Source organism: Mustela putorius, unplaced genomic scaffold (assembly GCF_011764305.1).
Source record: "Mustela putorius furo isolate JIRA1106 unplaced genomic scaffold, ASM1176430v1.1 tig00000281_pilon_pilon_pilon, whole genome shotgun sequence".
In the NCBI taxonomy this organism is placed as follows: Eukaryota; Metazoa; Chordata; class Mammalia; order Carnivora; family Mustelidae; genus Mustela; species Mustela putorius.
Window position 1 is genome coordinate 28,827,298 of NW_025421343.1, and position 26,168 is coordinate 28,853,465.

The following is a 26,168-nucleotide window of genomic DNA, read 5'->3' on the forward strand; positions in this document are numbered from 1 at the left end:
CGGGGCTGCGCGCGGGGGGCGAGCGGCGGCCGCGATGTTCAGCTGGCTGGGCTCCGACGACCGCCGGCGGAAGGACCCCGAGGTCTTCCAGACGGTGAGCGACGGGCTCAAGAAACTCTACAAGACCAAGCTGCTGCCCCTGGAAGAGCATTACCGCTTCCACGAGTTTCACTCGCCCGCCCTGGAGGATGCTGATTTCGACAACAAGCCCATGGTCCTGCTGGTGGGCCAGTACTCCACTGGGAAGACCACCTTCATCAGGTGAGCCGGCCCAGGGCCCTGGCAGCCCACCCCGCCGCCCAGCGCACAGGGCCTCCGTTCAGTCCCAGTGGCCCCTCCTGCCTGGGGACACATGGGAAGCCTTCCGTGGGGGGCGCTGAAGACATTCCGGTGTTTGTGTGTCCAAAGCTTACCCCACCATCTCACTGCTGGTCCCATCCCCCACTTCCTACCTAGTGCCTCTCTGCTGGGCTTAGCGCTTGGCTCCAGAGGTCCGTTCGAAGCGTGCAAGTTCAGAGCCGTCCGTATTCTCCCCATTTTATGGATGATGAAACTGAGGCCCAGGAGGCCCGGTGAGAAAGCTCCAGGTCACAAGAGCACCTGAAACTGGTTGGGGATGCCTCACATCCTCGCTTTTTAGGAGCAAGCCGTTCATGGCCAGGACCACTTCCCTTGTCTTTTCAAAGGCCCAGCCACTCACATGGAGGCTTTTGCAGCAGAGGAGGTGGGCTAGGGCAGTGCCATGTGTCTTTCTTTTTATCCGTTTCCTGCTCTGACCAGAGCTCCTACTTACAGACTGGACAGAAGCAGTGTCAGAAGCAGAATGCTTTTTTCTTCTCCCTTGTTTGATCTTAATGTCTCAGTAATAACATTAACTAGTCTTTCAGCGGTGGAAGGGACATGGGCAGATTGTGTCAGCCGGCCCCTTGACTTGGCAGGTGAGATGACTGAGGTGGAGTGGGGTTGAGTGACTGTCCAAAGCCGTGTAACTGAGGAGGATGCCCACCTGGGATGCTGAGATGCATGGGAGGAGATGCTTGGCTAAATGCCCATGGTGCTGAGCGTGAGTCATCTATTCCCGGGAATAATGGAATCCTAGGGCTAAAGGGATCCTCAAGGGGTCAGCTTGCCCACCCTGCACTCAGAGAGGTCCGTACATCGTCCACCGGAGTGAAGACCATCTTTCCCATCTTTTCAGGACAGGCCTCTCTCCAGTCCTTAGTCCCACACGACCCTCAAGGCCAGGCAGTTTCCTCTGGCCTCATTCAAAGCCATTGCCAAGCCGCTGCAGGTGCTCCGTGGCCCTCTGTGGAGTCAGACTCCTGTAGTGTGGCAATGGGGGCGGTGGCCCCCCAAAATCAGTGGTGCGCGTCTCCGGCAGAAGGTTTTGTGCAGTGCGCTCTTGTTTCCATTCAAATCAAATCTTGTTTCCATTCTGGTCAAATATTGACGAGCTGAGCACCTGTGACATGCAAAGCTCTGTGCTTTGTTTGGCAAGGGGAGGGGGAAAGTTAACAGTCTGGTTACTGATTTTCTAGATACTAATTTTCTCTAACACCAAGCTTGTACCCAAGCCGCCTGAGAGCAGGGCTTGCGTCATGCTAACATGTCATGTCTGAACAGAACACCAGATCGGTTTTGCCTTTGTGGGGTGGACAGCCTTGGACTCAGCAGCTATGAGGGGTTGAGTGATTTCTAAAGAAGTTAGGGACTGGCGGGGAGGAGTGGGGAGCTACTGGCTTTGGATACCTTATGTTGTAAGAACGACAAGGGCTCTAATGGATCTAAAAGGTTCATATATCCTTCGAAAAATCTTGAAAATCTGTCAAAAGCTGTGGCCCTATCTTTAGAAAAATACACGTCCATATACACAAAAATGCACAAATATACATGGAATCTTAGAGCAAGAAGCCCTGATTGAATCCGTTTCCCTTAATTCATTAGGCACCCGTCGCTGCCAAAGGCACTTCTGAATTCCCTAGGTTCTGTACAAGGTTTCCTTTGTAATCCCTGTTCTCCAGCTGGCCTGGTTTGTGCCCCAGCCGGAAGCACAGGCCATTCACTGATGGCTCGTGCCCTTGTACAGGCCCTCCCTACCCTCTGGACACACCTGGGTTCTCAGTCCTAGAACATTATGTAGATCTTCTCCTTTGGCAGCACCAGAGCTTACAACTGTGCCTTAGCTCCCTGGGGGCCTTGCCTGAGGTCGGAGCTACTGGAGGCTCCCAGGAGGTGTTTACAGAATGGGAGGGAAGCTGGAGAAAGGCGAGTCTCTCCAGGGGCAGGATCCTGGAGCCGCAGACAGATTTAAGTACCTCTTGCCTGAGACGCTCTCCTGGCTTTGCCTGAGTCATGCTGGCTGTTACTGGGTCTAAGAGAGTGGCAGAGTCAAGTGCCGATAGATTACTCCTTATCTGAGGGAGACAGGAAGGCCCAGAGAGGCAGATCCCTCACTTTTTATCCTCCAAGTACAAGAGCTCTCCCTCCCCACTCCTGTAGTAACTGAATTTAGCTCCAGCATCAAAAGCCCTTCCCTTCCAGGGAGACTGCATCAGCAGGGTGGGAGGGGTTGGAGCATGGGGAAGCCCTCCAAAACCAAATTACATATTTTCCTCCTTTTCTTTAAACCCACTAAACAGCTATTTTCCCCCACTGAAAAATGTAGGCGAGAATAAATTTGAGGAAGAAGAAAAAAGAAATCACCCATAAGCCCACAACTCGGGGGAAATCATTTTAAATATCATATAAATAGAGATATTTATATATTTTATATATGTTTATCTTCCAGTATTTTTAGCTATTTTATGACACAATTGAGGTCATGCCATAAAGTAATTCTGCATGCTAATTTATCTCACTTAGAGATGGAGCATTTTTTCTGTGACTTTAAAAATCTTTGTAATCTTATTTTTAAGAACCACATGATGCTTCACTGTAGGTACATGTAATTATTTGTAACCAGTCCACTTCTTTGGAATGTTTTGGGTCCTTTCTAATTTTTTTTGCTATTGGAGAATCACTCCGAATACCCACCTCTATGCATAATATTTTTTCCACATGCTGGACTGTTTTCTCAGAGAGTCCCAGTAGTGAAATCACTGGGCCCAAGGTTGTACCATTTCACTGTGTTTTTAAAATGTTTCTACTTTTTTTTTAATTTGGGTGTTCAGAATCCTATTTCTGAGTTGCTTTCCAAGAGAGTGGGTTGATACAAGGCCCCTTCCCCAGAGTGAAGAAGGCCCCCCTGGGGGTAGCCGAGAGCGCCCTCTCCCATCCCTGCTGGTTGCCTCGAGAGCGCAGTGATTCTCACAACTCCTGTCCTGTCCAGGGCCTGGACCTGTGAGGGACTTTCCCTGGGAAACAAAGACTTGCCTCTTCATTTCCTGGCCCTTGGCCCTTTGCCTCCTGAGTACCCATACACTTTCAGTTATATGTACTTGCCACGGCGTCCATTTCTTGTCTCAGGAAGAACATGCAGTAAAGAACATTCTTCTAATAACTAATTAATGGGCTATAATCTCTGCCTGAAATAACTTCCCTGGCCCGACAACCGACAGTAATAAAATAAACAATAAATTGGCCTGTGGTGGCTGCTCCCTCCACACAGGCTGCCTCTTCAGACACAGTAGCTCTGTGTCCCTCTGGCCCTGGCAGCCTACCTCCAGCCTCTGCTCTGTGCCTCCCTTCGCTCTCCCTCTCACTGGCCCGCAGCCTCCAACCTCCCCACCTGCCCCCCGCCCCCCCCCACTCCCTTGCATGTTTGCCCCCGAACCAGGGGATGGAGTGTGGGGCCTGGGGCTGCCAGAGCGAAGCTGCTTGGGCCTCCACAGGAAGGTCTGGGCTGGTCATGAGGACCCGAGGCCCTTCTACAATGGAACTCAGACTCTGAAGTGTGAGCACGGGCTGAGGTGGGGGTCGGGGGGAGCCCTCAGCAGGCCCTTTGCACCTCCCCCACTTCTTCAGGAAGCTTTTTGCATCCTCCCACAAAGGTGAGTCAGCATTTGGCTGGGTTGTGCCTTCTTTCCTCACAACGCCACGCATCCCCCCTGCCCAGGCCTCATCCCCGGCATCACAGCATCTCTGCCATGGAAGAGTGACCCTCTAGAAAGCCAAAGGACTAGGGAAAGGGGCCGCTGTTCCAGGTAGACCCGCTGACCTCTGCAGGGTCCGCTGTGCCAGCCACAGTCCCTTTCATGCCTCACTCCTGTCTTCCTGCCGAGGTCAGTAGATGCCCTTCTCCGGTCAGGGCTGTGGTCTGCTGGTCCCTGCGTGGGGGATCCTGCCCACCGCTTACAAGACCTGAATGTTACTCAAGGGAGCAGATGGCCCTGGGCTGGAGGAATGGGTCCACCTGCCTCAGGTCTGGCTTTAGATCTGCCTGAACGTCAGGTCTCTGGAGGCGATCAGGAGAAGCATTTACTGGCAGGAGGGGGCCTCTGGAGAAAGGCCTCCATCCTATTCCCACTGACAGTGGAGAAAGGCCATGGAAAGAACCCAGGCTGGCTTAGCAGAGTCCAGGCTCTACAGTACCGGCCAAGAGGCCTCGTCCGGAAGTTGCAGCTGATCACACGCCTCTCTGACGTGTGGTTAGCTGCAACCACCTTGTAGGGTCTCTCTCCCGATTAGGAAGGGACAGTAGCAGTGTAGCATGGGCATGGCGCTTGGGGCTCCATCATTCACTCTTCTCCTTCTAGCTGATTCTCTAAGCAGAGTGCAGGGCCGGGAAAGTTCTTATCCAGCCCCACCGCAGTTGGGGGGAAGGAAAGGGGAGGGATGTGAGAGAGGCCAGAATCTTGCCTTTACCACCAAGGGCTGGAAGCGGAGTGGGAAGGGGGAACAGTGGGCAATGCTGGGTCAGTGGTAGACTCGGTGGGTGGCCTGTCGCAGGGTGGGGGCAGGAAAGAGAGGCTAGTGGGGGCCTTGGCAGCCTGGCTACGGGTCTCCTCTGTGCTGGGGTCTCTTTGTCCCGTGGCAGAGGCTGCTGGGTGCCAGGGACAGTAGTGGCTGCTCTATGGAGCACAGAGCCGATTCAATCCTCAGCATGGCCTTCGAGGGTTTCCCATCTTCTATCTCACTTTGTGATTATGGGGTGCTTCCCGGTGTCCCTAAAATCTCCTGAGACAAGTATTACCCAACAGGGCAAGTATTATTTTGGTTTTTAAGATTTTATGTGCTTGAGAGAGAGAGAGAGCACACGCACACAGGGGAAGGGACAGAGGGAGAGGGAATCTCAGGCAGACGCTCCCTACCCCCAGTGAGCAGGGAGCTCAAGGCAGGCTCAATCCTGAGACCCTGAGATCATGACCTGAGCTGAAATCAACAGTGGCACTGAGTCCCCCAGATACCCCAGTATCATAGTTCTGACCCTGTTTCAAAGCTAAGAACCCCAGGCTTGGAGAGACCAAAGATACAGGCGTACAACACAAATACCTGTAACAGAGCGGAAAGTGACCCGTGCCTTTAGGGTCTAAAGAAATGCAGACCGAGAGCTGCAACCTGAGGTCTGGCCCCGCTGCTGGGGACGCAGAGACTTTAGAGAACGACGGGCTTCAGATTCTTGGCCCCACACCTTTCCCCTGGGTGCTTAGGTTGCCAGTAATGCAGGCCGCATGCCGAGATTGCCAGCCAAGCAGGACACCGAAAAATGAGGAAAATGTTAGAAAATAATTTGCTTTGTAAGATGTGAAGAAAAATTGTCATCATGGAAAAGCCAGAAACGCATGGGGCTTCCTGACACCTCTATTAGGGTGGAGTATTTATTAATTTTGCTTTGGACGGCCTGGGGTGGGGGGGCCGGGGGGGCGGACCCACATCTTTTCCAGTCTTAGGCCCTCTGAATATTGTTCTTCGGCCGCAGAGCTGGGCAGCCTCTGTGTCCGTTGGCTCAGCTGCAGCGAGGAGAGTAGTGCTGCCGTCCCCTGGCGCTTCTGGGACGGATGAAGTGAGGGAATTCGGGGGAAGGGCCCGGAGGGACACCTGCCACACAGCGGGTGCTCAGCCCGCCGTCCGTCCGCATTCTCCTGTGTCCCCATCTCAGCTGTTCCCACCCAGGCTTGAATTAACTTTTCCTTTTTTACCCCGCTGTGGGAATGTTTTTGCCTGGCAACAGAGGCGGTCTGTGTCACTCCCCGTCGAGAAGCAGCCCTGAGATCCCTCAATGGCTTTTTCCTTTCTGGACACAGTGGTGGCTTTGATAAGGGGGCCCTCGGTGTTGCAAGCCCTACCCAAATGTCCCTGAGAATTCACCAAGCCCGGGGTTCTCTGCCCGGCCTGGCTGTGTCCCCGGACCTGCTGGGGGCTTTGTTGGAGTCTGTGTTTCTCCAGACCCATGTGTGGTCAGCAAATTGCAGGTCACGTGGGTTTAGCCAAGAGGCTCGCTTGGCCGCCTGAGGCTGTGGCTGCAGAATGTCCTGGAAAGTGGCCCCTATTGTGCCAGGAAGCGTCCCCCTTTGTTCATCTGCTGGTACACCGTGTCTCTCCCGGGGCCGGCATCGGAGGCGCCCGTGTCAGGAAGATATTTCGTCACTGTGTTTGGCCCTCTGCAGGCTGGGCATTCCTGAGGCTGTCTCAGGCGTGTTTCTTTCCACTCGTCTGTATGTCAGCTGTCCTCAAGGCCTTTGATAACACCCAGCACCCTGCTCCAGGCTCAGAATTCACACTTGCTACACACTCTGCCAGGAGGGCCCTGCAAAGGCTCTCACCCAAGCACTCGCAGGACAGGTGCGCCCTCCACCGCCACCCCAGGCAGGAATGGATGGGGTTTCCCGAGCACAGCTGTGATCTCATGAGGCAGCTGCACGTTCCAGGAGGGGCCTTGGAGAGCCAGCGGCCCCGGGCCTGCTCTGGTCCCCCATAGCAACTGCTTCTGTGTGCCGCAGCCCCCTCCTGGAGACTGAGCTGTGAACCCCAGTGGTGGGTGTTTATGGAGATGAGTACATCCCTGGGTCTGTGGGCACTGAAGCCCAACTTTCCCCCAAGGCCTGGCCCCCGGCCAGCCTCCTGCCAAACCATACTCCTCTGTAGCTTTCCTGTCCTACTTCTCCTTCCGGTCCCCTGGGGGGCTCAGCCCTTTCCCATGTCCTGGTCCAGGGACCCGAGGCAGGAAAGAAGACAGTGGATGTAGTGGTTCAGAGTGTGAACTCTCAGGTCTAAGTGCCGTGGTTCGAATCCCTGCTCTGCTTTTCACTGACTGCATGTCTTGGGGCACATTCGTTGTCCTCTGACTCCTCCTTTTTACAGTGACTGGTCATCTTGGGGCTGGTACTGGTTTCAGTGCTTAAGGTCTGTAACTGGACCCCTGGAACACCCTATGAGGTGGGTCTTCTTATTAGACCCATTGGATGAGAAGGATCATAGTGCTCACATCTGACATACAAAGATGAAATGAGATAATCCCTGGAAAGTCTAGAACAGCGCCTGGCCCATGATAGGTGCTTAAGAAATCAGAACTGTAATCTCCCACATCGTGGAGGAAGGCAGTGAGGTTCCCTCCTGAAGGGCATATCCCTCATGGTTAGAGAAACAGGTCGCCGGCCCTGGGCCGCTGAGATTCCCTACTCCTCCACGGAGGCCCTGAAGGAGGCGTGTTTGAGAAAGCCACACGTGCTGTCCTTTTTTCTCCTCACAATCCAAGTGCCAGCTTTCAGAGTGGTTCTCTGGGGAAAAAAATCCTGCCCTCACTCCTGGATTAGTGGGCCATCCTCGAGGAAGATGGGCCTCCCAGGGCCACTGCACACCCTCCAGTGCGGTAGGAGGGACGTCCTGGGCAGCAGCCCCTCTGCCGGCTCCTTGGGGAGGGAGCCCATAGCAACCCCACTGTGGCTTCCCTGTGCCTCCCAGTAGACGAAGGGCTCAGAACACTTCCTGAAGCACAAGCAGGACATCGCTGAGCTTTAAGAAACCCCCTCAGGTCTCCTCAGCTCCCTGCCTTTCAGGCAGAGCAGGGCTGGAGCTCCAAGGCCCATTCTGGGGAAGCAGAAGGCAGGCAGAGAGCTCAGGCCCTGGAGTCGTGGCCTCCAGTCCCAGCTCTGTCCTGACCGGCGGGACTTCAATCCACTCACTGTCAGGACAGAAGACCGCTGAAGGGCCAAGGACTTGGGGTTAGACGGATGGGGATTTGGGTACCCACTGCCCTACTAGCTGTTGAACTTGGAGAAAGGCACATAACCCTACTACGCCTCGGTTTCCTCAGTACCCGTGCATAGGGCCACTGTGAAGCCTGAAGAAGATAATGTTCTCCTAGTGAGTAGTGTAATGTCTGGCCGGTGGAAATGCTACTGTCCGTGATTTTATCAGTGAGATGGGAAGGTTGGTCTAGAACAGGTTGTCAACCCAGGCTGTACTTTAGAATCAGCGAAGGATTTCCTAGAAAGGACCAGTGGCCAGTCCTCCCCGCTGTCCCCTAGCCAGCAGAGCAGGGCCTCGGGTTGGGAGGGCGGGGAGCTGGGTACCGTTAGCTGAAGCTGCATGGTAGCTCCTGTGTACCGCCAGGGCTGAGGACCACTGGGCCTGGAGGCTTTCACTTTCCTTCTCTCCATTCTCCGGCTCACCCTGTTTGCTCTAAAAGCAAACTTCTAAAAGGGGCTGTGGAGAGGAGCTGTGGCCTCAGGCTCTCCTTGCCGAGTCCTGGAGAAGAGCAGAGAGAGGCACCTGCCACCCCAGGTCACAGCCTGGTTCTGATGCTGGAGGTGGGACCCACAGTCTTAGATGGGAAGGAGACTGACTTTTCATGGTGTGCCCTTCACTCCATATGATGTGGGAACTGTTTCTGTATTTTATATTAAATGGCTGACTAACCACATAAAGAAATACAGACCTAAGGCAAGCCAGCAGCATCTCTGGATGGTCTCACTCTAACCTTGTGTTCATGCAGGTACTTGAGCAGGCGACCTGCCGTTGTCAAGTCTGCTGTACTCTGTGCAGAATTCAGTCTCAATCCGTGCTTTGTTGCTGAGCCCAAATCCTGCTTCTCCCTGCCCCCCAGTGACTGATTCAGGGAGGGGGAAGGATAAAGACCAAGAAGCACAGATTAGGTATTTTAAGTTCAGCTCATATCTCACTTCTTTCACAAAGGTCTTTGGATTCCCCATCCCTGGAAATCTGACACTGCCGTGAAATGTCACGGCTGTCCCTCTGCCCCTCTGCCGTGACTCGCATGGCCGCCTGCCCGCGCGGCTTTGCTTTGCAAACAGAACCCTGCCTGATGACTGCGCTCCCTTCCGCCAGGTACCTCCTGGAACAGGACTTCCCCGGCATGAGGATTGGGCCGGAGCCAACCACTGACTCCTTCATCGCTGTGATGCACGGACAGGTGGAGGGGATCGTCCCTGGGAATGCCCTGGTGGTGGATCCTAAGAAACCTTTCAGGAAGCTGAACGCCTTTGGCAACGCATTCTTGAACAGGTGTGTGCTCCGAAAACACTCAGCCTAAGTATTCTCTTCTCTTCTTCTTGGAGTTTGAGAAGGAAGAGAGGAGGTCTTGGGAGGCTCACTGCCTTCTTCATATCCAGAGTCTCTTGATTGCCCCTTTTCTTGCTGGGAATGTAACTGAGTGGGTCACCACTGATTAGGGATGCAGGAATCTGGGCCAGTTCCTCGTGATTGTGAAGCTGGGAAGGGTACACCGGTTAAATCACAGCCCTGTCACTGCACCTCCCTCCAGTAAAGCAGAGAGGGCTGTACTGTGTCATTCCCAGCTCTTGTCTATCCAGCTGACAGCTCAACAACACAGGTGCGAACTGTGTGGGTCCATTTATACACGAATATTCTGCTGTGTGGGGTGGGATGGGGGATGACGCTCCTCACCCCCTCGTTGATCAGGGATCAGCTGTACCACAGAGGGAATTTGCATCCAACCGGAAGGAAGTAGAGGAAGCTTCCTCTCTATTTCTGGACATTGTCCTCACTGGGTGGAAAGAACCCAGGGCTGAAGGTGGCTTGAGTTTGTGCACAGCCTCTCCTACTAAACTCACTGTGTGACCTCGGACAGGTCACCTCTCCTCCCCTGGGACGAATGCACACCGCAGACACCAGGGTCATTGGGTCAGTTTGAGGGATGAAAGCTATAGGGAGTGCGTGGCACTTCCTCGTTATTACTCTGCTTCACCAGAACACAGGCTGCCCCCCGATCCCCTTGTGCTAGATGGAGCCACACCACAAGCTTGCATGGGCATTTCATCTATACAGTGTGAACAACTCTCTAATAGGAGGTATTTAGAGTAAAGGCAAAGAGGATGGGCTTTGGCATCAGGTGGTCCTGGGTCAAATTCCTACCACAGAGCACCGTGGATCTTCGATTATCTAATGTCTCCATGCCTCACTTCTCCCATCTGTGAAATAGGGTAAGAGAAATATCCTTCTCCAAGGCCAGAGGACTGATGAGGCCTCTGTGGAAAAGTTGGCATTGGACATGGGTGTTCAATGATGAGTGAAATGAGGCTGAGAAGGTGGGGGAGAGGGGAGGTTTCAGGCAGAGAAAACTGGGAGGGGGAAAAAAAAAAAACAAGCAGAGAGGAAGGAAAGAAAATGGCTTGCTGCAGGAGCCCTGGGAGCAGAACCCCCAGCGCTGTGAGGCTCGGGCTATTCCCTGGCAGCACAGGGGCTGAGCAGACAGGTGTTTAGACGGGCGTGGGCGTGTCCGCTGGTAGGAGGGGGCGGGGCGGGGCGGGGCGGAGCTCCACGGGAGCCACACCCGGACATCTGGCTCCCATCTCCTGCTGCCCAGAGGTCCCCTTGCAAGCACGCTCCTACCACCTTAGCTTCCTCCTTCAGCAAATGCCCTTGCCGCCTATTCTAGAGAAAACGGAAGCCGGGATCCCTGGAGCCCCTGAGTTGGGTTTTCATCCGTGCATGCGCTGAGGTCACCTGCCCCGTCTGCGGAGAGCTGCATTCTCTCTTTCCCCTCCCGTCCCCACAGGTGCTGCGGGGCCGGCCACTCAGGGACGTTCCCTTGGGGATTCCTTCTCTTTGTGACAGCGGCACCTGCCCCTGCCCCTCGCCTCCACGTGGGAGTGTTTCCTCTTGACAGCCTCTCCCCCCAACCCCAGGCCCCACGTGGCGGATCCTACTAGCTCTTCCCCGTTTTCACTTCCCTTCACAGCCAAGTTTCCAGACATCACCTCCTCACTTCTCCCTGTTCCTCATCACAGATTCCCCGTGAAGGTCACCGGACCTCTCGGTGATGAGCAGCGGGTACTTTCCACCTTTTCCTTAGGCCTTCTCTCTTTGCTGTCAGTACCTTTAGAGCCCTGTTCCCTCTCAGCTCCCTGGCCCTCCTCCTGCCTCTCTGGCCAGGCCCTCTCCAGCTTGCTCTGTCCCCTTTTCTCTATGGCTCCCGTGACCAGGTGTCCCCTTCAGTGGGGTCCTCCCTCAGCCCCCTCCCGCTGTCACTCCAGGAGCTCAGCCTGAGGGAAACCTCAATTACAGCCCTGACCCAGACCCCAGCCCCGTGCACCCACCACCTGGTCACCAAGTGTCCAAAACCCAGGTCAGGCCAGTTTCAGCAAAATGAGGAATTTTCCACAGAATACTTGAATGGCCCATAGAGCCTAAGAGCTAGAAAGAGGCTGGGCCTCAGGAATAATGGGAGCCACGGGCCTCGATAGGACAGGGGCTTTGTCATGGACTTTCCCATCCCATTACCCAGTCCAGCGCCGGACACGGGGCATGCCCCCCACCCACGTGACGAACCAAACTGGGCTCGCTGACAACCATCCTATTCGACTGAGTCACTCTTTCGTTTAAAATGTTCCTCCACCTAAGTGGGTTTCTGTTGCCCTCAGTATAAAATCCGAATCTCTCAAGGCCCTCACGAGGAGGCTTGAGGGGCCCGGCGTCCCCACCCAGCCCCACCCTGGCCACTCCTCTGGGCAGCCTTCCCTGACGCCTTCCTCTGTGCGTCACTGGCCCCCTCCCCCCCCCCTTGCGTCTCTGCTGCCATCTCGCTGGGCACCGGAGGCCCAATGTACCTCCTGAGAGAATAAGATACCTTATTCACCAAAAATGGCATCTAAGAGAGAAGGCTTGAATTTAGAAGGACCTAAGTTAGGTTTACCAGTTTGTATTTTGAGACTTTAGGATGTAACCCTAGAAATGTCTCCTTTAATGAGACTCAACCGCTATCTTGACCATAGGGCGTCTGGAAGCCCAAATAAATGTTCCTCGGTGGCATGAACCATTCATCAAGGCCAGCTCCCTGCCTCCTCCTCCAGGAAGCCATCCCCGAAAGCCGTCTCTGCACCTTGGATTTCCCGAGCCCTTCACTGACCTCCCTCAGGGTGCAGGTCCCATTTAACCTCATATCCTGGTTGCCCGTGCACACACCTCCTCTCCCCACCAGGCTGGGCTCATTGGGGGCGGAGACCGAGGTTTGGACACAGCAGGGGTTTACAAGTGGAGGACCTCGGAGGACCTTGGAGGACCTTGGCTGCCCCAGGGTCACCCAGGGAGCTTCCACAAAGGTCCTGGGCCTGGTGCTGGGGCTGAGTCTGGCCCAGAGCCTGGGCGTCTACACTGGAAGGCAGCAGGCTTCTGTACCTCCATTCTGACGAGGGAGGGTACGTGAGAGCCAACGAGTGGACAGCATGGGCTTGCTCTCGCCCCGTGCAGGTTCGTGTGTGCCCAGCTGCCCAACCCGGTGCTGGAGAGCATCAGCGTCATCGACACTCCGGGCATCCTCTCAGGGGAGAAGCAGAGGATCAGCCGAGGTAAGCAAGGCTCCTGCTAGGATCGGCTCTGGCCCTGTGCTGTGTTCTTTCTGGTATGTTCTCTTGCCTCCAGCCTATGAGATAGACCACCACACCCCCAGCCCAGGTCCTTGTTGTACCTTGATGAGCAGGCACTGCCTCTTGTGCTGGGTGGAACAGTCCTAGGCAGGGGGCCGGAGGAGAGTTTGTGTCCACTCTCGCTCAGGAGACAGCTGGCTTCTGTCTTCTCACCTGGAAAAGGAGACATCAGCATCTGCCTTACCTCAGCGGGTGTATTTATTCTCCAAGAGGCACAACTGGGGGCCAGACCCTGATTGGCTTCTTGCAGTTCCGACAATCCCCGGGCTGGGGAGCTTGCCGTCTGCAGGGAGGGCGAATGCCTGCCCAGGAACGTGGGGATGGGAGCACGCTCCGGGGCGTGAGAGTGGGGAGCGGGGTATGCAGCAGCACTTTGAAGGCTGTTCTCTCTAGATGGATAAGGGGCGACTGCTCACCAGAGAGGTCCCTGGGCAGGGCAGCAAGGAGACGGACCGCTGGCGCCAGACAGCCAGCAAGCTAAGCCTGCCTCCGTCATGTCCTCACTGAGTGAGCTCGAGCAGGGTTCTTGACTTCAATGATGTATCTGTAAAACAAGGGGAAATGATTCTGTCTACCTTGTAGGGTTGTTTGAGGATGAAAAGAAATAATAGAGGCAGATAGCAAGCTCTGCCTGGCACATAGCAAGTGCTCAGTAAACATGAGTAAACAGACTGTCATCACTGGTCTTCTCTAGCTCCAGAGTCTATGATGCTATCCAAAACTCAAGTCAACACCTGGCCCCTGACTTGAGCCTCTCGGGCCACAGCCTGCTGTGTGCCCTGGGTAGCCCCCTGCCCTCTCTGTGTCTCTGGCAAGCAGAGCAGATGAAGCTGTGCCCGCCCCAGTCCTGGAGCCAGGAGCTGGGCTAGAGCCAAGTCTGCACTCAGAAGGCAGCCTCTGGGAAGGAAGGGCTTGGGACTGGCAGGTTTCTCTGGGCAGTGGCCTTAAGTGACGGCTGCCTCCCGCATGTCCCTTGGTCCCCTGTGCTCTGCAGCCAGCCCAGATCTGTCCTGTGGCATGTCTGGGCCATCGTGGTGGGGCCCGGAAGCCCCTTCCTCCAAGGGTGTGGCCTGCATGGACAGGCACCCGCTGAAGCCCAGGCTCCTGAGCCCCAGGGAGGAGAGCCCCCTGCCTCACGGGCAACAGGCCAGGGGCTGTACTAAAGAGGCCCAAGCGCCCCCCATGCTGGCCTGGGGACAGGCCTGTGGTGTCGGAACTGGGCCACCGTGAGCACCCCTGCTGGCTGCCTCAGTTTCCTCCCTGAGGTGAGCAGCTCTCTGTAGTGGCAGCACCAGGCTTGGCCCTGTGGGGACTCAACATGGCTGTGTGGGTGGGGGCAGCCAGGCCTGGCAGCAGGTAGATAGAGAGATGGTGGGAGAGGCCCTCAGGTCTACAGCCTGCTCTGGGGCCTGAGGACCCTGTTCTGTCATGCAGGAAAGACAGAGCCTGTGCCCAGGATGTGATTCACAGCAGGAGGGAGGCAGGGTGGGCCAGGCCCCAGTAGGAAAGCTCTGCCTCTCCCACCTGGGGACACCTGGGACAGGAGGGTAAAGAAGGCAGCCAGTCAGGAGGGGCCTGTGTTAACACACCATGTCATCGGCAACAAATCGATGGAGGGAGTCTGGGGAGCCTGGGCTTGGGCTCCCCACCTCTGGGCTGTCTGGTGGTGCGGGGGCTGAGGAAGAGCTGGTCTAGAGACAGAAAACCCACGGCCCTGGAAAGACAGGCCCGCCTGCCCTCTCCTTCCGGCCTCCATGAGCACCATGGTGCTTGGTCCTAACCCTGTGGAGGGGAGGCCGGGTGGCTCTCTGTCCGGCTTCTATGTGTTTCCCTAAACACTCCCTCAGTCCTTACCAGCCCCTCGCCACCACTGCCCCAGGTTCATCTGGGCTCCCCCTGGTTTAGACCTAAAGGAGCTTTACTGCTTCACACTTGGCAGCCTGGGTCTCCTTAAGGAAGCCTCAGGAGAGCCACAGCTTCTCAATATGAACCACCTGGGGGTGAGGGGAGGCATTCTGCAAGGCCCTGCAGTCTGACAGCTGGGTCCAGAGAGCACTCTGGCCTCTAGGGCCTCTACGAGCACTGGACTATGAGTTCGGAGCCCTGGGTTTTAGATGGGTCCCAATAGGTCACATTTTCTCCCTGAGCCTATGTCTCCTTATGTAACAAGGGATGATGGTACGCATCCCATGACTGTGAGATTTACAGATGGTAATGGAAACACAGACATCATATCTGAGCCTGGATCACAGTGAGCTCCCTTCTTTCCCCTTTATCTGCCAGCCAGGGTTGCCTGTTGCATAATGGCAGGGTAATCAATGTGAATGGCCTCCCATGCACTTGTACAGTGCACACCCTGTGCAGCTGTGTGTGGCAGCCCTGCTTCCAGGGACTTTGCCCTCCTCAGCTCCTGTCCCATTCTATTCTTTTCCTATTCTTGTATCTTCTCTCCTACTTTCATCTTTGGACCTCAGGGGCTGCCCTTGGCAAATGGGGTGCTTGGTTTTCTTGCCTGTCCTTCCTATCACTTCCTACCCCACACAGACCTCTAGAAGTGATGGGCCCATGAATGGTTACATAAGCCAGTTTATTCTCTGCCTTCCAAAGTTCATACTATAAATGCAGCTGCAGGCAAGAGCAGTCTGTGATGAAAACCAGGGCTGGGAGCTGGGCACCTGCACCATATCTCCAGCCTGGGGCAGTGCTCCCTCCCCCCACCCCCGCACTCCAAGGAGACTGAGAATGGAAGGCATCAGACACCAACAGGTATCAGGAAAGTTTCCAGTGTGCAGAGCCTCTCCCATCCTCACTCACCTTTGGCCAGAGGACCTGGCAGTTCCAATTTCTACCTATACACACATATACCTTCTTATCTACGCACGCCCATACCTTCCTCCACACGCCACCCCCCACCACACACACACAAGGGAATGCATAGAACCAAACGCTCTCTGTATGGCCTCTTGCCTGGGGCCCTCCGTGCTCTGAGTTTGGCTGCACCACGGATTTGGTGCTTCTTCCCCACCTCTAGCCATCTCGGACAGGGCAGGGCCCCAGGGGGAGTCTGGCCACTGGGCTCTGTGCGAGATCACCAGGTGGAAAGGCGTGCAAAGCCTGAAATCCAGCCCTCTCTCCATCGGCTGAGTTTCATGCCAGGCACAGTGCTGTGGCTTACCAGCAAAAAGGGGCCACGTTATCAAATCTGGGTGCATGGGCACCCCAGAGTGCCACATGCTGGAAAGTGAGCTGCTCCCAAGGCCTCCCCTGGGGTCAGGCTTCATGAGAAGGAGCCCCCAAGCCTTGGGCTAGAGCTGGAAAAAGTGTGGTCCTAGAGAGGGTGTGACCTCTCTACCCAGGCCTGTTGGAGGGGGTTCTAGGGAAAGAGAGGAAGCAGGGGACATCCGGGAACCTGAGTCCAGGACGTCCCAGGCCAGCACGTGTCTCTGGAAGAAGATGCACAGGGAGGGGCAGCACAGGGGCAAGCAGCCAGTTCCTGGAAGGGACAGGGTGTGCCCAGGCCCCGGCTCATTACTGGGAAGAAGCAAGGATGCAGCAAAAGTGGGAGGGCTCCGGAAGCCTGAGTGTCCTCACACTTGGGAACCATATTTCCTGGCTTCTTCTTGGCTGGAAATCCCCACAGGCCCCACCCTAGGAAAGCCACCTCTTGGGCATTTGCTCACATCCCTCCAAGGAAACCCCTTCCCTTACAGGCGAGCTCAGTGGGGCCACAGCAGTAAAAACCACGCCCAGGCCGTAAAGCTGAGATAGGAACTCGGGTCTCCTGATTCCCAGTGTAGTGGCTTTGTAGCACATTGTCATCTCCTGCCCAAGAAGAGTGCAGGGAGTTGAATGAGGGCAGATGCCAACCTACAGTTCCCCTGGGGAGGCCTTGGAGGGTCTGGGCTGGTCCCTGCAGCCTCATGTCCCTGGCCCATCCTGGGACTCTCATCGGAGTGGGATCCACACTTAGGGACACCTGGGCCCTAACTCTATGCTGCCCACCTATGGCTTTGTGGGCACCACGCGCCAGGGCAGCGAGAACAGCGGGGTCCTAACACCCGTCACGAGGGTTGGCCGGCAGCCTTGTGGTCCTCGGAGGCCCATGATGCATCTGTCAGGCCACTTTCAGCGTTACCTCTAGGAGGCACGCAGTATGATTTGCTCCCCCAGTCATCTGAACTCTTCCCACACTTTGAAAATCGATGCACTCTTATCTCTCTTTTGCTAAGATGTCTTTAAATCTCGAGAGAGAGCTTTTGGGGTGAGATGGGACCTTTCACGCGCTCCAGCATCTGGGCTCTAGCCTCACACACGGCTCTGCCTGAGAAGGGAGTGTGGACAGGAGGCAAGGGTCGAGGTTCCAGTCCCACCCATGGGAGCTTGACTGGCTCCTAAGCTCCCTGTCCCCTCCCTGCCCTGTAAGACAGGCGTGCAGGCTCTGAGGAGGCTCAGATGGACGGTATGGCTGGAACTACAAAGAAACGTGCTGCCAGCTCCCTTGCATTACCCTGCACGCTGCAGGAAGCTGGGGGGTGATCCAGGAGTGGCCTGGCTTCTTGTGTTCCGCTCATTGATTTCCTCCTGCCTGGCATTGCTTAGAAATGCTTCTTTCCAGTCCTCTGGAGCCTGGGGGTGAGTGGGGAGAGCCTCAGATCCCGCAGGCTGCCTGGTCTCTGGGCCTGATGCCTGCAGACGGGATCTCTGGGAGCCCGCAGACTGGCTACCCGAAAGCCCTGGGCTTCCAGTAACTCGCTTCGCCGCTCAGTCTCTTGGGGCTGGAGTCTCCCTCCACCTGCTAGTTCCTACATCACGAGCCCTTGTGCCGCTGCAGGTGCTGAGGAGTTCCTGCTGGGGGATCTCCGAGCCATTCCAGAGACCACCTTGGGGAAGGGAGCCTGTTGCCCTGGAAGTGAGGGCAGAGCCCCCGGACTGATCCAGACTCTCCCTCCGCTCTTAGATCCCATCGCCATGGCTCTACCACAGATCCCTTATTGGTTGGGGGTTAGTATCCCCACCGTACAGCTGAGAAAGCAGAGGTTCACATTTGCTAAGGCCACACAGAAAGTAAAGAGCCACCTAGTCCCATGCCCTTTTCCAGTCCGTGCCTTTCAGACGCTCCCATTCCTGGTTGTGCATAAGCCCAGTCCGGGACACAGTGACCCGTGCTGGAGGCTGCTAGGTTCTAGCCAGCTGGGCGCAGGAGGCTGAGCTTCAGAGGAAGCCCACGACCTCCGTGCTCCATCCTCAGGGCCCTCACAGCCAAACGGGGGGAAAAGGCGCCTGGCATTGCTGACTTGGCGCTTCGACAGCACCTGTCAGAGCACACAGAATTCACAAAAGCAGGAAGATGAATCGGAAGTCTCTGTGCTTATAAAATCCCAGAAAAGCTTCCCGGAGTTGTCCGCTGGACCTCAGGCAGGAGCGGACTTCACACAGGCACCCCGAGGTGTTGAAGTCAGAGGCCCCCAGCCTCCTTTCTCCCTGTCCTGCGAGGGCTTCCTTGTGTGTCCCCAACATCCATCCTGCCGTGCTCTCCGCCCTCCATCGCTCGTCTTCAAAGCAAGAAGGGAAGCGCAGAGATCTTCCAGTCCAGCCACCCTGCTTTGACAGGCAAAGAGACCAGGGACCAGAGATGAAGTCTGTTTGCCCAAGAACACAGAGCAAGTTCATGGCCGAGCAGAAACTAGAAGTGGGCTTCCCAGGCCACTGCTCTCAGGAGACCCCTTCAGAGCACATCCTGAGAACACCGAGGGGCACGTCACCCAGCCAAGGGGTCAGAAATGGGCCGGAGGCGGTCCTCTTCTGGTGACACTGACCTGGTGCTGCTCTCGCCCCGCCCCCACCCCGTCAGCCTTGCCCCTACTCTCCCCGAGCCCTCACTGCTGAGCCCCTTCTTGCATGGCTGGCGCCATCGGGGATTGGAGAGAGTTGGGGTTGGGGAGGAGCTTCTTTTCTCCACAGCCTCTCTGGCCCCTTTGCTTTCCTGAGCCCATGGAGGGGTGGTAAGAGGGCCTGAGCTGGGGTTTGGGAACACAGGAGCTCTGACCGTGGTTCTGCCCCCTCCCCCCACATGGCCCCATTCACGACTCTTCACCCTGCCTCTCTTACAGGGTGCTGTGGGGAGGATGGGAATGAGGCTGTGATGTCGTCTCGCCAACCAGAGCAAGTTCTGAACTTGGGGTTGGAGAGCAGTACCATGCCCCCAGGGCCGCCTCCGACAAGCAAGATGGTCTTGGCTGAGTCACAGTGCCACAGTGCCTCCCTGGCACTGACCGAGCCCCTACTTTGTTGCTGGGCAGAGACTGGCCCCGAGGCACTTTCCTGAGCCCCATCCCTGAATGGTGAGGGCCCCTCCGCCCGAATAAGACGACTACATGGGGTTAATAGCATGTTAATAGCAACTACGTGCTGGGCTCGGAGTGTATCTGGCTCTTGGAAGTCCATGCATTAGGTGCTGTTACTCTGCCAGCTTACAGGCAAGGGCAATGCTGGCTCAGAGACACGGAGTAACATGTTCAAGGTCAGTGAGCCTGTGGAGGCGCGGGGATCGGAACCCAGCTCTGACTCCCAAGACCATCTTGTGTCTGCGGTGCTGGCTGCCTCTGCCTGAACCCCTCCCTGCGTCCCGAGGCTCCCTCTCCTGACCATCCCTCTGCCACAGGGTACGACTTCGCGGCTGTCCTCGAGTGGTTTGCCGAGCGGGTGGACCGCATCATCCTGCTCTTCGATGCCCACAAGCTGGACATCTCGGACGAGTTCTCCGAGGTCATCAAGGCCCTCAAGAACCACGAGGACAAGATGCGCGTGGTGCTGAACAAGGCGGACCAGATCGAGACCCAGCAGCTGATGCGGGTCTATGGGGCGCTCATGTGGTCCCTGGGCAAGATCGTGAACACCCCGGAAGTGATCCGAGTCTACATCGGCTCCTTCTGGTCCCACCCGCTCCTCATCCCTGACAACCGGAAGCTCTTCGAGGCCGAGGAGCAGGACCTGTTCAGAGATATTCAGAGTCTGCCCCGAAATGCCGCCCTACGCAAGCTCAACGACCTCATCAAGAGAGCCAGGCTGGCCAAGGTGAGGCTGTGGCCAGGGAAACGCACGGGTTGGCGGTGGGGGAGGGTCAGCGCCGAGAGCAGGGGGCCTCCACCCACAGCCCTGAGCTATCACCTGCCCTCCTGACAACCATCTAGAACCCCTGCGTCGAGGGCACCGGCTGTCCCCACTCGGGCAGCCGGGGGCGGGATGGCCTAGTGGTTATGGTCACAGGCCCGGGTACCAGGCGGCCAGATTGGAGCCCACCTCCACGGTTCTCCAGCTGTGATCCCAGCCCTGGCGAGGTGTCTCTGTGCCTATCTCCGCAGCTCTGCTGTGAAAGGGTAGGAGGATAAAGTTAAAAAGGGAACGTAGCAGCCCCCATCGCAGTGTCTGGCATCTCAGAGAGCTCTGGAAATGTTAGCTGTGGTCATCTCCCTCGTCACCAGCCCCATCAGCAGTATTCCCATGCCTAGTACTGCCTTGACCTTAACCTCCCCGTAATCTCGCCCTTACCTTGGGATCTAGAAAAACAGCTTCAGGCTGGAGGCCACAGGGGAGGGCGAGGCAGTGAGACAGAAGCAGAAGTAGCAGCAGCAGGAGGAGGGATCCACGGGAAGAGATTGGTGGGAGGCACCCCCGGAGGAAAGGCCTGGATCTGAAGGTTTCTCTCCACCCCTGTGTCTCAGGTTCACGCGTACATCATCAGCTCCCTGAAGAAGGAGATGCCGTCAGTGTTTGGGAAGGAGAATAAGAAGAAGGAGCTGGTGAACAACCTGGCTGAGATTTATGGCCGCATCGAGCGGGAGCACCAGATCTCACCTGGGGACTTTCCCAACCTCAAGAGGATGCAGGTAACTAGGGTTCAGGGGCTCTAGGACAAGGGACAATGTCATGCGAGCTGGCCGAGCAGCCCGACAATGGAGAAGGCCAGCCTTGGAGGCTCCAGAAGGAAGCTGACCCAGAATCCGAAGGCAAAGAGATGGCCCCAGCTCTGCCCTCCCTGCTGGACTGCCACTGGCCAGCAGGTGTCCTATCCGGGCCCGGGGAGAACACGGAGCTCCAGTGCTCCCAGTAAGACAGGGGCAACACAGAGCTCCAGTGCTCCCAGTAAGACAGGGGCATCCATGATGTTTGGGGCCTGATACCTCCAGTGTACAAACCACCCCCCATCACAGCCACCACAGGCTTGAAGTCCCCCATCATTCCATGCAAAATGACATGTCACCTGACATGGGTTCTCTAGACCCTCAAGTGTTTACATTTACCCCTGAGCCCCAACTTGGGAGCAAGGTGGGATACAAGCCATGGGGAAACAGAAGTCTGCACAGTGTCTTGCCATCCTCAGGGTACACCCTGGGCCTCTGTCTTGGGCCAGAGGCCATAACACCCGCTTTCTCATTTTATTTTCCAATACAGTCCTTTGAGGAAGACCTTTTCATCCTTTTACAGACGAGCAAACTAAGGTTTACAAAGGTAATTAACCTTTGTAATTAACAGCTGGCAGTTTTCTGAGAGTGGTGCTCATTCAAGTGCTAATAGAAGAGCCAGAAGCTTTCCCCACAGTCCAAGCAGGAAACCACCAGACTATACCAACTGGATCCTCTCTGAACCTCTGTCTCTTCTTCTGTAGCCTGAGACTCCAGAAGTACGCACCTTCTTAGATGTTATGAGCTTCCGTGAGATAATATTTGCAAGGTGCTTAGCACAGAGCTTGGCACAGACTATGCGCTCAAAAGGCAGGGTCCAATTTGGTGAGGGGTCACCACTGGGGGAAGCTGGCTAGTGAACACCAGGGACTTCTCTGTATGCACAATTTTTGCAACATCTCATGGTCCTATCATTATTTAAAAATAAAAGGTTTCTAAGAAGTAGGGCATTTTTAAAAATAGCAACAGGTGTCGTAGTAAGATTGACTGTACTCCTGTTGCTGATTTGGATCCTGGACTTGGGAGCTTGTTTCTCAGTTTAAGACCGGAGGTTCAGAACGTCAGTGGAGTCGCAAGTAGGCATTTTTAGTTTCTTATGGGCTAAAAGAGAGAAAGAAAAAAATAGACATTCAAAGTACGCCTTTGTTCATGTATCCGTTCATTCCTGTAACCACCTACTAGGGAGCCAGTTACTGATTTCAGAATCACTTTAACATAATTCAGGTTCGCCACTCAGCTGTGGCTTGGAATACTTCCCACTTCTGGCCCCTCCTTCTGTTGAGAGCGTCATGATCTGCAAGCCAGCACTGGGGAAAGAAAACATTCGAAAGGACCCATATGACCCCACTTCTAATGGGAGAAATCCTTTCTCATCTGTTTGCCAGTCCCGTGTTAGGATCTGTTGTTAGGGACGCTGAACCAGTCACATAAACAGCCATCCTGGTGGGGCATATGTGTGGGGTGACGGGGATACCCACCGCACCCCCTGGAAGACATTAGGATACCTGTTTGGCAGCCCACCAAACACCTCTAGCTGTGGACAGGCTGGGAGAGGTGCCAGGGACCTTGGGAGGTTATGCCCCAAGGGCAGGAGGAAAGCACACCACCCCCTCCAGCCCCCACTCCCTCCCAGGTTCAGCCCTGCCTTAGAAGGGAGGTGAGAAATGCACAAGCTAACATTCACTCTTGAAATGTAGCTGTGGGTGTTTTCTGAATTTTTCTGCAGTGAACTCGATGTGCTTGTCCCTGAGGCATCCCCTGTACCCAGTGTCCTGAGATGCTGTGGCCAGACCCAAGGCTGGAGCAGAGAGCTCTCACCTTGTGACTGAAAAGGCCAGGGAGCTGGGTGTTCCAAACCCGGGATCTCTCAAACTCACAGAGACGTGCAAAGGGGAACCCATTTCTTTTGCCATGTGGAGTGGCTGTCGGGGGACGCTGGGAGGGGAGCTCTTACAGAATCTGCATGCCTGCCTGCGCCTACCGTATCCGGACCTCCAGGAGAGAAGCCGATAGTCAACAACTCTCTCCACGTAATTCTGATGAGCATCCTGAGTTAAGAATCACTGGTCTGGGGATGAGCTGTGGCTTTTATTATGACTGGTGTTCACTTGCCTCTGCCTCGGTCTTTCCTTCCCTGAATGGGGACAGAATATGGTGTTCCTCCCTGGGAGGCCCCGCGGAGCAAAATCCCCCAACGAGACACATGCAGGGCACTTAGGAACAGCCCCAGAAAGAGGTACACACCCCAGGCTCAGAGGCCAAAGCATTCAGGAACTGCCCTTCAGTAGCCAGAACTAGCGAAAGAGACATTTAATTATCTTCCAGAGCATGAGAGGGAATCCAGCTAAATGGAGCAACCGGTATTGGTTCAATTTCTTTCTCCTCCCCAGACCCTGCACCTGTTCTCTCCTGCAGAAATTCCACCCGGAGCCAATGTGCTGTTTTTCTCTCCTCCTCTCTCACATCCTTCAGTTATTTTATTATTTTGTGATTGGCTTTTTTAGCCTCCAGGGCTGGGAACATTCCAGCGTTCGCAGAAGGCAGCATCCCCAGCAAGGAGAAAGCTCTCCTTCCCTGGTGTTCTATCTCCACTTTTTCTTTTCTCTCTCTCCCCGCAGGACCAGCTGCAGGCCCAGGACTTTAGCAAATTCCAGCCCCTGAAAAGCAAGCTGCTGGAGGTGGTGGACGACATGCTGGCCCACGACATCGCCCAGCTCATGGTGCTGGTGCGGCAGGAGGAGACGCAGCGGCCCATCCAGATGGTGAAGGGCGGAGCATTCGAGGGCACCCTGCACGGCCCCTTCGGGCACGGCTACGGGGAGGGCGCCGGGGAGGGCATCGATGATGCCGAGTGGGTGGTGGCCAGGGACAAGCCCATGTACGACGAGATCTTCTACACCCTGTCGCCAGTGGACGGCAAGATCACAGGGGCCAACGCCAAGAAAGAGATGGTGCGTTCCAAGCTGCCCAACAGCGTGCTGGGCAAGATCTGGAAGCTGGCTGACATCGACAAGGACGGCATGCTGGACGACGAGGAGTTTGCACTGGCCAACCACCTCATCAAGGTCAAGCTGGAGGGGCATGAGCTGCCCAACGAGCTGCCCGCCCACCTGCTGCCCCCGTCCAAGAGGAAAGTGGCCGAGTGACGGGCGGAGGAGGTTTGGAGCAGGCAGGGGCTGGAGGAGATAGGAGGGCAGGAGACACACACACACACACACACACGGACACACTTGCACACACAGATTTTGAAAACTGCACTGCAGCTGAGAGAGGGGCAGGGACCCCCAGGCTTCCAGGCTGGGCTTTGGACACATCTCCAAGTTCTTGGCATTGGTAGAAGCACAGGAGCGCTCCCAGGGCCTCAGGCTCAAGCCCAGGTCCCCATCTGTCTTTCCCTCCCCTCTCCCACCACCGGGAGACCTGCTTTCTCCCACAGAGGCAGTTTGCTCACCCACAGGGGGCCCACCTGCCTCCAGGCTTGGAGCAGATGGAAAATGCTTCTCGCTTAATAGGCACTGCATTGTTTCGGGTACTGTCTCCCCCTCTTTGGCTTCCCAGTGGGAAGCAATGCTCCAAGGCTGAGAGATGCCAAGGGAAGGGCTGCTGTTGGGGGGTGGGGGGGGGATTGTGGAAGGAAGCATCCTTGGCCAGGTCTGGACTTGAAGAGACAGGGCCCTGAGCTCTGCGCTTCCCCAGGTTCAACTCTGCCTGCCGGCACAGACCAGTCCTTGACCCCTACCCCTACGTCATGTCAAAGAGTCCCAGACCCAGAGAGAAAAGAGAACAAATTGGCAGGAAATAAGGCAAAAAAAAATTGCCTGAAATCCTCAACGCAAAGCCAGTCAAAGTGGCTTTGTTCCACAGATTTTTGTGAGGTTTGTGTGTTTTCTGCCCAGCCCTGATGTTTGGATGCTCAGACTCTCCTGCCGTTGGTCCGCCCCCTCCCGTGTGCCAGGAGCTGTGGGAGGCACCTCACATCCATTATCCCCCTCGGCCCTCACCACCCCCTAGGAGGGAAATATCACCCCCCCAACACACACAGACTTCGCAGATAAGGAGCTTGAGACTCAGGATTTGAGGTGACCTTCCCAAAGTCACAGAGGTCACACATACAGAGAGAGGACTCAGACCCTTTCTTCTGCTGTGGGGACGCTCGCAGGATCCCAGCATTGCTAGCCGCTGCCCAGCCACAAGGACAAGCCGAGCAAGCTGGGCACACCACAGCCTCCCGGGGCAGGTTGCAGAAGGAGGAGGGCCAGCCAGCACTCCGTGGGCCGTCAGTCTGGCCATCTGTCACATCCCAGAAGCAAACCGTGCCGTCTGGCTATGCAGCCCATGTTCCTAAAATCACAGAAGTCTGACAGCGCCGGCAGGAGGGTGGGCTGGCCTGCGGGAGGCTGCTTGTGCCGGGATGGTCCCAGCTCTAATGCGACCACCAGCCCTCATCGCGTGGGCCTCGTGCAAATGCTCAGAAGGCTAACGTGAGGGGTCTGAGGTCTGGCTCCCGGCCGGAGCCCTGGCGACTCAGCTGCGTCCTTGGGACACCCCCCACCATCCTCAGTGCCCCACGCCCTCCTTCGCCGTCTCTCCCTTGGCTTGCTTTGTGGCCACTGAACCAATCACTTTGTATGCTCTACTCCTACTGTGATGGAAAATAGAAACAAGTATAACTTATTTTGTATCTATGTTCAGACTATATAGAGAAAATTCTATGTATCTATCATGTGCTTACTACTGCAGTGCGTTTGTCCTTAGGACTCATGGTAATACAGCACATTTATCCTTTGGTACCTGCTTGGCCGCTGAGTGTCATTCCGAAGGAGGCCGAGGGAGGTGGGCTCTTACTCGGGGTTCTTGGTGGCATTTTTGGCGGAGGATCTGGCTGCCCGCAGCCAGCATCCATACCCAGCATCCCCTTGGCCTGATGCCTCCAGGCCCAGGAACTCTCCAGGCTGTCCTCATGGAACCACCCCTTCCTACCACTCCCAAGTGGAGAGGGTCCCCAAACCTCTGGGCTCCCTTCTGCACCCACAGGGTTCACTTTCTCGTGAAATGAAGGGCAAGGGAAGACCAAGGCCAAGAGGTCTCACGTCCCCTGAGCCGAGTGCTAAGCCCAGCAGAGGGACCATTTCTCAGCTCTGTGCCATTCCCTGAGACGAACGAGAGCAGGGAGAGGAAGTTGCTGTCTCTTTAGAAGAGAGAGGTGTCCTTTGGTCCCCTCTCCCACCACCACTCTGACACCTGCACAACTTCCTGCCCCACTTGTCCCTGCCTCTCTTCCCTCCCTCCGAGACTCCAGCCTGGAGCGATCTGCAAGGCACAGGAAGGTGTGGTGGCACTTTTCCCGTCTCTCAAGAAAGAGGAAGTGGTGCCTGAGGCTCCTCCATGGGCAGGGAACAACGGAGGGACACTTTCCCTGGGGCTG

General features: G+C 55.9%; 1 protein-coding gene across 1 annotated transcript; it reads left to right on the forward strand.

Moving 5' to 3' along the window:
* The first annotated feature begins 8 nt into the window (after nt 1-8).
* EHD3 (EH domain containing 3) lies at nt 9-25,533 on the forward strand. Its single transcript, XM_004777918.2, has 6 exons — nt 9-261; nt 9,226-9,402; nt 12,607-12,704; nt 19,444-19,856; nt 20,504-20,668; nt 23,362-25,533. The coding sequence occupies exons 1-6, from the start codon at nt 35-37 to the stop codon at nt 23,887-23,889; spliced, it is 1,608 nt and encodes a 535-aa protein (XP_004777975.2). The 5' UTR covers nt 9-34; the 3' UTR covers nt 23,890-25,533.
* Nucleotides 25,534-26,168: the final 635 nt, after the last annotated feature.